The sequence below is a fragment of the Trichoplusia ni genome, chromosome 9 (assembly GCF_003590095.1).
Source record: "Trichoplusia ni isolate ovarian cell line Hi5 chromosome 9, tn1, whole genome shotgun sequence".
In the NCBI taxonomy this organism is placed as follows: domain Eukaryota; kingdom Metazoa; phylum Arthropoda; class Insecta; order Lepidoptera; family Noctuidae; genus Trichoplusia; species Trichoplusia ni.
The window spans coordinates 6532605-6549071 of record NC_039486.1 but is presented as its reverse complement, the minus strand read 5'-3'; the positions used below and the strand labels follow the sequence as shown (position 1 = coordinate 6549071).

The 16467-nt window shown below is 35.7% G+C and overlaps 1 protein-coding gene across 49 annotated transcripts in view; it reads left to right on the top strand.

The window, feature by feature from the left end:
• Positions 1 to 478: 478 nt before the first annotated feature.
• The window catches only part of LOC113497647 (Down syndrome cell adhesion molecule-like protein Dscam2), a 54059-nt gene continuing 38070 nt past the window's right edge, over positions 479 to 16467 (top strand). For 48 of the 49 annotated variants that reach the window (XM_026877255.1, XM_026877290.1, XM_026877297.1 and 45 more), the window contains exons 1-4: positions 479 to 1111; positions 7052 to 7196; positions 15277 to 15461; positions 16084 to 16222. In XM_026877255.1, coding sequence (XP_026733056.1) covers positions 7151 to 7196; positions 15277 to 15461; positions 16084 to 16222 — 370 coding nt within the window. In that variant the 5' untranslated portion in view covers positions 479 to 1111; positions 7052 to 7150. The remainder of the gene's footprint in view (positions 1112 to 7051; positions 7197 to 15276; positions 15462 to 16083; positions 16223 to 16467) is intronic. The other variant, XM_026877278.1, reaches the window with a different exon arrangement.

Sequence of the window (16467 nt, the reverse complement as noted above, 5' to 3'; positions counted from 1 at the left end):
CCTCTTGTTCTAGTTGCATAAGGAATTGCAGAAAAATAGTATATTTAGCATATTTTCATGTGCCATATATCTTGTATTCGTGCAAATAATATACATCAACTTGCTTAAATGTTGTGCCCACAACACTAAAATGTTTTTAATGGTGATAATCGTGTTTTAAAACAAGCAATAATAAATGGATGTTTTGTTGATAAATTGTTAAGATATTTTTGCTATTTAACACATCTCATATAATTATGCTGCCATAGAAATGTTATTTATTAATTGTTATTACATATTATGATTCTACTTTTAATAAAATATATTATGAATATGATTTGTTTTTATGGATTTAATACGCACATTAACGTTTTGACATATTACCGATAACGAAAAACCTTTACATTTTATCAATACAATTACTTTACAATTTAATCTTATTCAGAGAAAATAGAAAGAAACAAACTAGAGGTCTTCAAAAATATCCTGTACTCATAAATAAATCTACATATATTGGAATCGCCAAGGTCACAAATGTGCCTATTTACTGCGAACAAAAGACCCCTGTAAGTACCTATTATCGATATAAAAAAATTCATCATACATCCCTACTTAAGTATTTTGTCAGCGGACAAGCTAGGGCAATTTACTTAAGGTTCAATTTCCAGCCGTTGGTATTCGAATTCCTAAAGCCAGGACCAAAGATTACTACGGAGGATATTTTTATTAATCAAACAGTGCTTGAAACAAATAAGAATGAGAGGACACTAAACACCTTACATTCAATAAAGGGGCACTACAAGCACATACGCACTTACTCGCACGGGTGTCTGGACGGATTCCTGCGCGCGCATTTATTTCACGGATCCTTCGACCCTCGGTAAAAATCGCGCTGCCTCGGCCTCGGCCAGGACCGCTCTTGTTAATTCGTAGAGTCGTAGAAGAGATACGATATACTCTACCCATCCCTTTCTGCGGTCGGATGTCATCGGCCGTTTGTATAATAGCTATACAACTTACTCATACCGCGTCTGTAGCTTGGGCGGGTCGGTTGTCGCGACTCGTCTCTTCGCGTGTGTTGTGATTTCAAGTGTTGTGGGTGCTGCGCTGAGCCACCACTCGTTGGTCTCAGGTAAGACTCATGAATTACAATCTAACGATATCACCTTGTTAAACTTAGTGTTTATGTTATAAATGGGTGTTTTGCAAAATTACGCGGCGCCCGGCGAATGCGCGACTACGATCGATAACGATGTTGTCTCGGCCGTGTAGATATAGAGCCGCCTGCAATATCTCTCCTTTAATTTGATATTTCCTTCCGCGATACTACATTTCTATACAATGTTTTGATAATGCATGCCCTATAAACTGGACTCTGATTTAGTTTATCGGTCCTGTCTTTCACTCCAGCCGTATAGGCCCGCCGACTATCTAGCGAAAGCATGTACTTCTGTTACACTTAAAATTACCCGATTCGCTTATATTTCTGACTTAAAGTCGGTATTAAATTAAACATTTGTTGTACTTGTCCCAATCTAAACAACGAAATGCCGGTGGGTGGCGGATATTGAGAAACTGCGTCTGGCCACTTACGTTTCGCAATTATTGATCTGATTCGGCTGTTATTTTTACTCCCGAACTGATGCTATAATTATAAATATGGTTTTCATTACTAAAAAGGAGGTATTTTCAAATGCATGTCCAATACACTGTTTTTTGAACCTTTAGCAAAAGTAGTGACTAATATCATATCGATTATAATTGTCTTTCTCAATCGTGGATACGTCCGTCACTACAAAAAGCTTCGCAAAATAATTGGTCATTCATGGAGTGGTTACTATAAGGGATCAATATGATTCATTCGGTTGTAAGTCGAAGCACGTGGTGCACCATGTACACGATGAGTTCTTAGTACCAGCCTCAAATACTAACTCTATTTAATACAGACATTCAATCAAATACATTAAATGCATTTAAAAGGTCAAGTAGTTGACCATTATCGTAGTTACCTACATTTACTTAACTACTTAGGATAAATAGATGCTAGACTCTTGAGGCAGCTTTCGCTGCATTGAAAACCGGTCTTTCCATAAAATTCGCTACAAGAACAAAATAATGCACATTCTGAAGGTCTAGAGTACTCTTCAAAAATACGGTGCGAGTCTTGAGTAGGTATAACATAGAACTAAATATTTAATCTCATTTCAAAATATTTACTTTGGGGAAATAAATTTTGGTCGTCCCTTCTTGCGTGTCGACTTTCCCCCAAAAATATTTGCCTACTAGGGGTGACAAACCATTTGGAACTGCCCTACATACCCGAATCTTGAATATTCAACAAAAAGAAAAACAACGTTATAAACATTTTAAGAAATTGAACGTACGTTCAGCGATTGTCGAAAAAGCCTGTTCCCCAATGGCAGGTGCAAAACGATCGAATAACAGCCGGCGCATGTTTTTGTGAGAGTGGGCAGGTAAAGGATCTTAAATCTGAACAAAGTTATTTCGAAAGAATAGTACTGAGGCCCTTTTGTGGCAAATCAAACAATAAATCTTATTCAAGTAGAACTTCAACCTACGCAGGATTTAAGTACCTTGCAGAATAAATTAATCAATACAGGTTGAATATTTTTGTCTGGAATCTCCTGGCCATTCAACCGTCTTTTATTTTTGGGTTGCGGGAAAGGGTATTGCTCACTAGTACATTAGTTCCAATCTCACCACACCTTAACACTGGAATGAAATAACCACGTGTAACCAAATAAACATACAAACCATTCCAATTGATATTGCCATGACCGAGGATATAAAACTTTCAATTTTGAAACCAAACCATTATCTGCCCACATTTATTATCTGAGCGAATAGTGTATGTGACGTCTTCCTGCGTAGGAGGGATGTTTGTAAGGATGGGGGAAAGGAATCCGCATTTTACTTCCATTTACCAAGGGGGTGGGGGAGGGGAGTCGTATAGCAGCTTCCCAGACGGCTCGGAGGCGAGTCGATCCATTCTATTGAACAAAATATCTATAAGAACAACTTCCTACGTATGTATATACGCATACTCCAGACTGGCAGGCCGTAACGATTTTGTACCCTGCAAGGAATAAAGTAACTCTGCATTTTCAATGTCAAATTCTCCGTGCTTGGAGTCTCGAATCGATCGGATAAGATAATAAAACTGCAGTCATTATATCATGTACTTGTGACTTCAAGATAAAACATAAACCAGTATCCATAGCGTTGTTTACAAAATTAATTAGCATTCAACAGAATTTTTGCTCTCATATTGGCAACAATTTCAACGTTTTCGCAACTTGAATTTGGAAACTGGTTTTTGCCTAAGTGTGACATGTAATTTTACCAATGTAAATTAAACACCAGCTTTTGTTTAAAAGCTTTGCTGTTGTCGGAGTAATCCTTTCTGCCTTTTTTAAAGGATAATGAAGCACCACCAAGTTTGAATTATTAACGGTCAAAAAGGTTTAATTCGTCCATATTTATTACCGAGATTGACCTTCTTTTTCAAAGCCTGTTTTAAAAGGATTTAAATAAAACTGTAGCGTAGGAATCCTAAGGCAACATGTTAGCGCCTTAGTAAATTTTGACCGTTTTATCTAATGAAAAAAAATCAAGATAAGACATGTCCCGTGGGACAAAGTATTCTTTAATCTTTCTTATTTTAAAATTATAAAATGGTACCTATTTGTTACCCGGAATATATTTCTAAATATATTTAAATTACAAATAACTCTAAAACAATCCCGATTTAGGATCATAAAAAGTTAATTCTACATACTTAAGCTGTTTGATGTCCTAATTTGCCTACTTCCTTTACAAAAAACGATAGAATATTATTTTTCTTTCCACGTACTTACGACTAATATATGTGCGTACGTACCCAAACGTTCACTCGTTAAATCCAAACACGAACGGTGCGTAGCCATTTCTGGATAATGGTGCCCGAAATAGTCTTCCGTCACTCATGCACGAGGTTAAGATTGTACTGTGGATGTGCTGTTTGTGGTTACAACCAGCAGACAAACATCAACAAACTTTAAAAATTTAACACGACGTATATCGCTAAAAATTTTCTTTTATTATTGAATATCCATGCTCTATATAATAATAATATATCTATTAATATTAAGCATTTTTGGCTCCACTGTTTTTATAGTCTACTGATTATTGAATTTTTCGTTTCGTTTTGCACTAAAATTACTAAAGTATTATATTTTGTTATTAAAAAAAACGTACAACTGTCTTCAAATAAAAACTACTGGACAAACTTAATGTTTTGTTTATGCGCGCAAATGACAGCTTTTTCACATTAAATAAAAAAACACTTCATCCTGCCCGAAGTTCTGAGGTACCTAACAAACAAAATTAAAAAAAAGACAACGTTAAAAGTCGGAAAACTATTATGAATATATATTTAATGTTACAATAGTACTAATTGGAACATAATATAGGCATTACAACCAAATAACTTACTCATCCCTTGAAAGGCCTGTAACTGTCAAATAAGGTGCTCAGACGGTAGTTACTTAGCCGTTTAACACTTTCCTGACGCTAATACTACTGATTAGCTTGTTACAGAGACTGATGCCTAATTAACTCTCTATTTGCATAGTATGAATGATCGTCTAGCCATCGACGCATAGTAATAGCACGCTTATAGCCCAGACCAATGGTTGTTAAATAATGATGCAATTTTGACTTTGTAATGCTTCTCGTTGATGAAGTTACGGCTATAATAAGTGAACTAAGATATTATAAACTGTCTAGATATTTGAACAGTTATTTTGAAATACGCGATGATATTAATTGTTGTACTATAAAAAAGAAATTTTTATTTTAAACAATTAAAGGTAATTATTGCAATTGAAAACCAAATACCGTTATGTGGCAAACTCCAAAAGTTCTCAAACTTTATTGGTAATCTAATTGACCAGTTTCTAGATCCTAGCTATTGAGTTAGTTCACAAATTGACGCGGTGATGTCATCGTCATTTCTCAAGTGTTGGATGTATTTAGTCGGTCTGTAACTTGTAGCGAGTGAACTGTGCCACTTGGAGGACACATGCAATGTAGCTCGCTCAGTAGTACTAGTTCTTTAAGAATTATAATTGTTTATGCATGAGGTTGAAACCTATTTACATGTCTGGTTGTAATAAAAATTTCTTATCCCTAAGCGTATACCAGACTACTTGCTTTAGGACGTGCAATATTAAATAACTAAATTATCTCATTCTGAATTTGTGCCACGCTAAGTCCGAACTAAATATAGCAGGTAAAACTCCGTCCATCCGAACAGGAACTAAAGTAATTACGGAATCCATCTGTTAATCCTCTTAATCCCAAACTACTACTCCCCTCTTAAATAAATTGGATGAACGGGAGAACTAACAATTGATATATGATTAAATAAAGAAACAGGGTTGAACGCCCTTGAACTCAAAATTCAACTACAGCTGCCGGCAAATCGGTTCTGGCATATTTTATGTTTTTTAGCTATTGACCAATTGTCCATTGCTTGTTGAAGTAGAAAACTGTAAAAGTGCATTAACGTAACAAGGGAGTGTGTGCGCGTTACATAAACCAAATTGGTTTATCCTTGCGTGACTGACCGTAGTTCCGCCCTGTTTCGGCCCCCCAGCCATTATGGAACTAGTTAGATTTTTCGTAAGGATATAACAGGATATTTAGGTCAAAACAGGTGTGAGGTCCTTTAAAAAAACGAGTAAGCAGGTTTATATACAAAGAGTTCGAAGTGTACTTGAAGTTCCCTTGTTACAAAGATCAAAGACCCCATTACAAAACTTTTTATTGCCATTCTTTAAGGATACTGTCGGATTACACTCTACGGCTTTGAGATTCTTTAATTAGAATGCAGGAAATACGTTATGGTATACAAGATAGGTGTCTATTGTAACCTTAACCAATAAGTATCTGTCTTGAGTCATAGTTGACACCATAATTCCTCCGTGTATGGAAAACGGCTACATAGTAGGCATTGCCATTGTTTGCATCACATTTTGTTTGAATACATTAAGCTTATCAGAGTATTGCATACCAACTGAACTTATTATCTACATCTTCTTACGATTTTTATGGATTTATTACTAGCCACAAATGTCCCACTACTGGGTAAAGATCTCTCTTCTTCGCTCTTCCTCCTTCTACATTTTTTGTCTATTGTCTCCCATAAATTTCATTTAATTCTTTATTGTAATTTAATACAAGTATTGATACTTGTACCTACTTACTTTTCCCACTTCAAGAAAGTCTATAATAAGTATGGTTAGCAAAAGTAAGTCAAATCTGTCGCTTGACATTCTATTATATTGACGCTTAAACTTGCTTAGCTTCACTTGTTTGTTTCTCAATTCCAGGTCTGAGTTCTCGTATTTCATTCTATACTTGACCCTTGTAAATCTGACAGTGTTCATATATTTTTGTTGCCGACTGTACCCACAGTCTAGTGTCGTGCAGTCTAGACTGGCTCTACCTAACTATAATTCATGTAAGTTCGGTTTGTTCGATATCCATTCGTCGGGCGTCTTCGGGCATCCGATTTTGAACTAAAACTAAACGAAGAAAGGTAGCTTTATCAGTCGATCTAAAAATGATTTAAATTCCTTTATAAATCTGTTGCTATTAAAGCGGTTTATTTTATAAGATCATGTTTGGATTCGGTTAAATATATATTAATTGCATCAATGAAATTGATAGTTATCTCTTCAGTTTCGTTGTTGCTTTGACTGATATATCAAGGATAAACTTTCATCTATTGATTAGTCCAGACATAAATAAAAACTTATCAGTTATTCGAGTTCATAATAAAGACTCTATACTCTAAAGAAACTTAAACATTTCTTTGTATAAAGTTACAATCAGTGTCGAAAGCCTTTACGTAATGCTGCAATAAAAACAATTGCTGTTATTATAACTAAGTAGCTATTTATGCGTAGCCTCTACTTGTACTTGCAATTATTGTATTATTATGTATTGTTTTTCCTTTTAAGTGGATTAATATATGGTATTTTAACTGTATTTCTTTTTCTTACAGATCCGGGCAAAGCCCAGCCGCATCGCGGCGAACCGTTCCAGTTGTTTTTGAATAGTGGAAAATAAAAAAAAGTGTACTGTGAAGTGTCGAAGTGATAAAATGGCGTTTATTGGATTCACTGCCCTCGTGGCACTGGCCGCTATAGGTGAGTTAAATAGCAGTTTCTTTGTCTCGACGTTCATTCTTTTAAGGATTCAATATAGAGTAAAAAAAACTGAAATTTTTGTAAGATGGAAAAATAATGCAAAAAGTTCACCTTATAAATCGCCTAAAGCCAGAGTTTACGCATTTTAACGACTATTACCCAGGTACGAGAAGCCATTAAGAACATAGTTATATCTAATCTCGTAGTACCAACAGAGGTGAGCTTAGTTAGAGTTTAACTATAGTATTTACTACCAGTGACCATAACAGCTATTGTGAACATTGTTTGCATACAACTACTACTGATACCGTTGAATTACGGAGTGGAGCGTATGCGTATAATACCGTCAGTATCGTCAGCATTGGGGTACCGTCCACCCCACGCGGCGGGAGGACGCGGCTTGACGTCACGGGTCGATATAGCGCCCGGGCAACGAACCTATATTCGCACGTAACGCTGTTTATGACCCTGTCCAAAATTTATAATCAAACATTCACGAGTGTGAGAGAGAAATACACTGTGTTAGCCAATTATCTAGCGTACTAAACAAACTACATATTAAGACTATCAGAATCGTTATAAAAAAACTTGTCAGAGCTGATTGAGCTGTTACCAAACCACCAAGATTGAAATGTAAATCGGCCCCTTAAATGCTTAAAATAGTCCTCAAATATTAATAATACTTAGAATAGACTTAAAACATCAGTTTTTTATGTAATAAATACATCCGTCGTCCTTTAACACCAACATGCAGAAGTAGAGTGGTCGTGTGTTTTTTTGTGCCGGACGCACAAAGCAATCGGAAGCCCCAATTTAATTCCCCAAATGCGGCTGGCAATAACAACTGCGCACCGACTGCTTTGTAAGCATACTTTATTGAATACAACTTAGTCAAATTCTTACATTTTCTATGTCAGATTTTACCACAATAGGTAAAATATTTGATAGGCCAATAACGTTATTTAAAAGTTTTAAGCTTTTAATCATAAAGTTTTGGCTCGACTAGATTTTGTGTTTAAAAACCAACCATGAGTAGTCATTCTTAACCATAGTTAACTAAAGATAGGTGAACATGCACTATCAAACTAGGTGCAGCTGCAAAATCATTTATGTCATCCGTACTTAGATGATTCATAGTACAACTAATTGCTACTGTTTTTTCATGTTAATTGGCTATCAAGGAACGGCCGTTAGCGTCCATAGTACTTTATAGAGCTGGTTTAATCGAACTGGTAAAGAGACGCGTGGGCGAGGACGTCAGGTTCAAAATAAATGCTAGGTTTAACACAAACTGCAGAACATTGGCCTTTCGAAGCGCGAAGGTCACGACCGTGACTCCAATATTTCAATACGATCTTCTATTTCTATGCATACTTACTATTTTAATATGGAGTTACTGTACTATAAACGTTTGTACTTGTGTGAAGTAATGTCAACACTTGCTAAAAGTTGAGAATAATGACTCATTCGGCTTCTATAGCGGGATATGTGTCAGAGGATTGGCCTTGGTAAATACAAACGGTTATACCATTTTCTCAATATCCTTAAACGGATTTATCTTCTTAGTCTAGTCTTAAATACTATAAAGCATGTTCCTGCTTATTATAAATCACGGCGGAGAAAATAAACCTCACAAGGATACCACAGGATTCTATTTTTATTTTTGAATCAAGAGCCCTCCAGTTATAATGATGGGACATCTCATAAAAGCGGATTGGCTCTCCAAAAGGCTAAGTAGACGACTTTACTTAAAATCATGGAATATTTTGCTCTTTACTTCTTTCTCAAAGAACACGCAAAAAGGATTTCGACCCATGATTTTAAAAGAGAGAAAAAAGGTTGAATGAATTAAATGGTTTCATTATGGAAATCGAACGGGCGATTTTTTTCGTTTTGCTATTGTTTTTATTTCCTATTTCGGTCAACTGCTAACGTGTTATTTCAGGTCAGTGTAAACATAACATCAAATTCGATTAGTTTATATTATTTTAAACATTTAGTTGTTTATTTTTATGGCGTACAGAACATTGCCTGTAGACTGATGCGCTGTCAGATCTACATTTTATTACGGAAATATATAAACACAAATATATTAACAACCAAATACTTAAATATAAACAAATAGATATATTTTCTTTCCTTTGATAATTTATGATGATTTCTATCTAAATACAGGTAAAAAATGGGCTTTCAATTAAACATCGTACTATTAGCCTTCTATAATGGATCGATCGATTTTTACATTAGTTCAACAATTTAGTAATGAAGTAAAAAAGTTGGTTATCTGTCGTTAAGTTGTCTATTGTCAAGTTATGTAGGACCAGTAAACAATTTTAATAAAAAATAAATAATAGGGCAATATGACACATTTCTCTTACTTAAGATAAAGTATGTTGATAAATCTAAAGTATTGAAAGAGATTAACGTTAAATCTTTAGTTTATCTGAAGTTTTCACGCAGAACCACTAAAAAAATGATCGCCAGCTTGTAAGCCAACCCGTTAAAATGAAAAAACTTTGCAGACAGTCCAAGCTTTGTTATGCTTGGGTTGGGCGTTAAATTAACCACTAGGAAAGGTTCGAAGTCTCAGCCATAAACTATTTTTGAGTTTTATTGTAACTGTTCGTCAACAAGCCACTTGAATCAATTCCCAAAATGTCTTCAACTATTCTTATTCATATTCTATCTATTATTACCCAAAAAATCTTATAAACTAGGTATCTAGATTATCGTTGATCTAAAAACCTCTCATTTGGAGGATGAATGATTAGCTACCGTAATAGCAATACTAAGTACTTTACGTTACTACAGTCAAACTTGTAAACTATTCCAATCAAGTAACGTAAAGTTGTTCTAAAGAATCAATTGTTTTACATACGTTCTATTGTTTGTCTTTGTTATTCAATTACTGTTCCACTGTTACTATTAAAGTCTTTTTACATAAGCTAGCCATACATATACCTTAATGTATATAATTATCAATATGAAAAGTATAGAACCAACCTTTCCAAAATGTTAAAGTTCCCATTATTTACATCGGAGCTTTCTTGCATGGCCAGATCGAACAGACGCTGCATGAAATTTCGCCGTCGTCCATCATTAACGTCAAAAGAAAACGATTAGTTAAAAGTCAACACATTTTGTATTGATAAGCAACATGACATCTTCACACATACCAGTGTTTTCTATGAACCCTTACATTGATAGAACATTTGGCAAGAAGGGACATTCAATTGTTGCTATCCACGGAAGCCCCGATGTAAATACTGAGTTTTTAAATCTTGAAAAGGTCAGTTACATCCTCTACAAAATGAAAAACATATCTCTGACTCTACGTAATGCAACTGTATCAATAGAATGACAACTGCCGGTGTAGCTATTGTGGTCTAATACAATTTGTACTGTTGATACAATCGTAAAACACATAGTTTACATGTTTCACCTGCATTATCCATCAAGGATATTTTGGATTTAATTTTTGATCAGATCCTTTTGTATATGTAAGTTTTTTTAGGTCAATGTAATAGAATACCATCATTGTTGTAAGTTACACCAAGGTTCACTTTACATGGTTTCAAACAAAACCTGTTCATTCAAAAACTTATTTCACTACTTGCCATTCAATAATGCGTGACTTCTTACAAAACACGAGAAAACAATGTAAAGTTTCCGGGTAACGTCGGGCTCGGGCGAGCTTTTACACTAGCATGAATGGTGTTGCAAGACGTTGAGCAACAAAAGATAAGGATAGATGATGATAATATAAATACGTTGGCAGCCGACAACTAGGAATTTCACCGGGTCAACGACCACAAGCAATTTTATAGTTCATAGAATGGAAAATATTCATAACACTTAGTCATATAAGTTTGTTTATAATAAACTGCTGTTCATTCGTATCGAGTTTACAGGGAATTTCGATACCTACATCAAAGTAATATGTCAGCAATTGTAAATTACACAATGTTAAAAGAATTAGCGTTACCGAAACACGAGACGTGCAGCTCATCGATAATTTGCCTGTTAATCACGCTGAACATGTCTAGTCCATCGACTACTAATCGATGCTATTTTCATAATAAAAAGAGTCGTAATATACTCCGTTCACACTTACCCGAACGTCTGATTGTTTTCTAAATTAGGAATTCAAATCAAAGCAAGTTGACGCGCGACATACCGTTTAGTTTTTGGAATTCTCGACACCGTGTATTACTCCGTTGGAATTCTTCAACGCTACTTACGTATCCAGATAAGATCCTTGTTACTAATTTAGGCACGTAAATATAGGACGGTTTTAATTAAATGTAGTGGTTTAAATGGGCTTGTTTAGAGTTCATTTAAAACAATCTACAATCGTTGTTCGATGTTATTACACACATGTAAGATTCAAGTGACTAATAAATGAACGAAGATTCTAAATTCCTATCGCTACGTGCGTATTGTACCCATATTCCAATGCCTCAATTCTAAGACTAAAACGAACTCGAACGCTCATCGTAATAAAGTTATTAACCTCTAAGTTGCATTTAACCCGGGTAATCTAATCGAGATAGATTGCCTTTCCTCAATATAGTATATCATACAGGGCCGACGACACCAGTCGAGACAAATTGTAACTACTGTGGCATAAAGGTCATGTGTCAGGTCGAGAGTGCACTTCACGACAGTAACGTGCACTCGTAGTTTAGATCGTTATTTCCGACACGGCATCGTATATACATTATGGAATGTGTATGCGGTTCTGGAATGTATAGACAAGAATTACGAACTTCTAAGCGGTACTTTCTGAGGTCAATCTATTGTGGTGCAAAGTAGAAGTAGGCCATCGCACAGGACGTCGTTATCTTAAATTTTCAACTCCGGTCCGAATTACTCTACGAGGGAACTTCAGACGTGCCATGTCTACATCAAGCCAAATCCTTGTGCAGGATGCCAATGACATAGCTTTAACTGATGAGGTTAGATCAATTGTGACTGCAAGGTGATTATCCGAACTGTTGACACGCCAATTGATTGGGAAGGTCGAAGTGGGTGAGGTATCTCTGACAGGATTCCTAAAACTTTCCAGAGGCAAATGAAAATAGTTGGTAGATCTAATTCTAAGGTGCATGTAATCCATAAGAGAGTATAAATCATTAAGATCAGATGATGGTAGTGAAATTCACGTCTGAGCGACACTTGAAGCGTTTTAATGTCTTAGAAATGAGGATGGCTCATTGCATGTGCACTAAGCGATGAGATCTAATGGCAAGCGAGTGCGACTGCCGCGGTCTCGGAATACATGATATTGAACTAACGTTCGGACTAGAATAAATAGTTTAGACAAGACGTCACATATTCAAAAAACAAATGACTGGACTGATTGCAAAAATACGAGACGGAACGGAAGAATCTAAAACTTTGTCTATAGGTATTTATTCCGACTTTTAAGTTAAGCTTATAAGCCAGTTTAACTCAAAAACTTCAACAATGAAAGTAATTAACCTTGCTAGCCTTGATGATGCTCACATAAGCATGCCAACACTCACCGAATTTAGTCTTACCTTGAACTTTTTACGGCAGGTTCTTTTGTTGTTTGTTCTTCAATTGTTTGATATGTAGTTGTTGATAATGATTTATAGTTCAATGTCCTTTAATGCACAACATTTCCCAAACAGTTCTAGCCATCACGGCACGTCAAGGAAGTCACGAAAGGACACAATAATTGTACCTGTATAAGTACAATAGGTTTACTGAGCATTAGTAAAACAGTGTTTGTATGTAAAGCCCATCACGGTTCCCGCTCATGGACATGCATATTAGCCAGGTCCAGTATCGTTCATAATGACCAAAACAAATAAAGTTATTATAATAATTGTATTTGCAATACCGCCCTTAAACCCTTGTACCATCCGAACACATTTGCTTGTAAGCTAGATGTAACCTGTGTTTCCTTCTTAGAAAATTGGATGGATATAGGCTACGAAAATATAAATGAAGAATGAATTATATTCGCATGGAATTAAGTTTGGAATATCATTTAACGATCCCTGGGTCCTCAAGAACTGGAGCAGCGTAATTTAAGTATACAGCCGATTAATTTGTATTTTATAACACATACGAGTGCCTATGTGTCGATAAGGGAAATAAATTGCATTTGTTTTTATAGGGTTTAAAACTTGGTTTTAAATGAGATCTCACTTGCACTTCTTATTTCTATCAGATTGTACCTGCGTGTTGGTAATTCATTTTACCTGTGTTTTTTTAAGAACAATTCTCTTTTGTTAGAAAAACTGTTGATAGATTAGCACCTGTTATAACTGTTTGTATCTATTTATAACTAAGTATAGCTGGTAACTTCTGATTTAAAAGCATCCATTAAATTGTGTACTATAAACATAAATGAAAGTGGCGATTGACACTGATCGTCGATGCGTTATCGCGTTATCAATATCGTAGATAATAAACACATAAACATGTGCGAAATGAAGGTATATTATTAAACGAAACTGGCGATAAATCATAAGCGATTACTAGGAAATTACCAAAAATATAATTTAGGTGAGGAATAAGGAGAAACTAAAGAGGAAGTGAGATGTAATCTGTCTAGAACATTTAGGATCCGTTATTTTTAAAATTATTGCTTTTTTATCTTTAAAACTCGATTTAGAATAAATAACCCAATGACCTAATAATACGACTCATATCATACTACTACTTTTAAAACGATACATTGTATTTATATTGTATTACTCATAAATGAATCAATCCTTATTATTTTTGTAGAGACTTGCTAGAAATCGCAAGTGTGATAAATCTTGGTTGAATCAGCATCCTGCGTTCAGGTTATGATGTGAAGCACATCTGTCGTGGGACCGACCAATCAGGAGCGTGCGCTAGCGCACATCTGTCGCAAGCACGCAGCACGCCCTCGCCTTTTTGTTCTCTTTGTTGCTATTTTTTGTGTTTCGACAACGTTTTCGAATTGGGTTTTAAAATTTTGTCCGTTAAAAACTTTTTGGTATGAATCGACTTCTATTTGCGAAAAGTATAATTATTTATTTAACACTTCCTAAAAATTTCCCAAAAAGGACTAATAGATATATACGTATATGGAGAAAATTTTGGGGGGCAATGTCAAATTTGTTCAATTAAGAGTGTAATAAACTTCAAAAACGTTACCGTCTTCTAGTTCAAAATGTAACACAGGGTAGACGAACATTTGCCGTACAGTAAGTTGACCTAATGGGGTCACTAATTAACATTTAGTTAGTGTCACTCTCGCGCTCTTCATCTAGTGAAGTAGGGAGACGTGGCATGAGACGCGTCACTTGTGCCGGATTATTTTTTCAGGCTTCATTTTGAACTGGGTCGAGGATGCAGTCCCTCTAGTACTGAGCACAGCTCCTAGATTCCTATTTGTGTAGCGCCGCAAAAAATCTTGCTTTGACAAAATGTATAAAGGAAACAAGTTGATTCATTTTAAAGCATGTTTTCAGATTTACATACGTATAGGATTTGTAACATATTTTGTATGTAATTTACTACAACATGCGTAGGTTTTAAGTAGGTTGTTTTCTACCACATCCAATTTATCCTCCTGTAATAAAAACAAAAGCTTCAGTAATTTGCCTTAACTAAAATTAATTATTTTCACTATTTGTGAGACAAATGAAACAAAATTCTTAATAAACATCCGAGGCAATTAAGTAATCATATAAGCGGTAATAAATAGACATTACGTCATTGTTTGTGTGTAAGGATGCCAGCGAATTAACAATTAAATTGGATGGTTGAAATTTTAATATACGTCCAAGCCAACAAAGGGCTTTGGTGTGTGTTTTAAAATTTACAATAATCATGGCTTGGAATTCTTATTGCAAAGTAGTAAATACTAATCCACTTCGAGTAGTGCAGCTTCTTGAGCATCATCTATTTTCAGCAATTATCCCAAGTGGCTAGCCAATTACGACAGTATAGAGCTTTTTAGTAAAATAACAGAAAGTTCCATCAACGTTTAAAATATATAAATAAAATACCATGAGATAGCACTAAATACTTTTATATTAGTGCAGTTTTACAACATCACTTTTATTCGCAGGGTCAGTGCTATGCGAGGACGAGACTATAGGACCGATATTCATGAAAGAACCGGCTAACCGAGTGGACTTCAGCAACACGACCGGAGCGACTGTTGAATGTGCGGCGCGTGGATCCCCGACCCCCGACATCATTTGGGTGCGAGCTGATGGAACCGCTGTTGGTGATGTCCCCGGATTGCGACAGGTGAGACACGGACATTAAAGCTACCGAATTAAATTTAGTTCGAAATCTATTTGTCTAAAAACATAATCGAATTCAAATAAAAACTACTGAGCCAAACAAACGAAGTTTTTTCACATTAAATGAAAAAGGTCAAACTAAAATTCGTGGTTGGTCCTTATCACCCGCTCTTCATTCAGTGACGTCGTTTGATCGACTAAAAGTCTCTTGTCGAATCTGAACACAAATTTAAGTACCTTGTTGTTGTTTTGCGATTGGACTGCATGCCTTGCCTAGCAACGAACGACAATAAAAGCCCGCATGTGCGGCGCGTGCTTCATTGCACCGCGTTACGAAATCTAGCGCATCTTACAGGAATGTGTGTAAGTGCAAACACATTGTAACATGCCGATAAAAATTAAAGGGGACTACCGCTCTATCTGGACATGTACCTACTAGTCAATTTAGATCCTATAAAAGGTCTAGCTATATTTTCAAAGTTTATTGAGACCTACTATTTCATGAATTTCTTTCCCTTTAGGACGAAAAAAGGGGAAGAATAAAATTCTAAAGACTGAATACTTTAATAAAGTTTTCATATTTGCAAGAACTTTCCCTTTATGTAACCTTGTTGTCTTGTATTCAGGTTCAGGCGAACGGAAACCTCCTCTTCCCGCCTTTCCGCGCCGAGGATTACCGTCAAGAAGTTCATGCTCAGGTTTACGCTTGTCTTGCACGCAACTCGGTCGGCACCATTCATTCCCGTGACGTCAACGTACGAGCCGGTAAGCAACATTAGCATAACATTACAAATTCCTAAACTTACATTCTTAGAGCTTCGTCCGTTAAAGACAAAATATAAATTAACATTATGCTCACACATGTAACAATGGTAATTTAAATGTCTAACGGACGAAGTTTACTACCAACCGCTAAAGGTATTAAGGTTACGGTCTTATCTCATAAAGTACAATATTGTGTTACAACAAAACTCAACGAACACGCGTTCAAGGAGCTACCATAAAGTTCT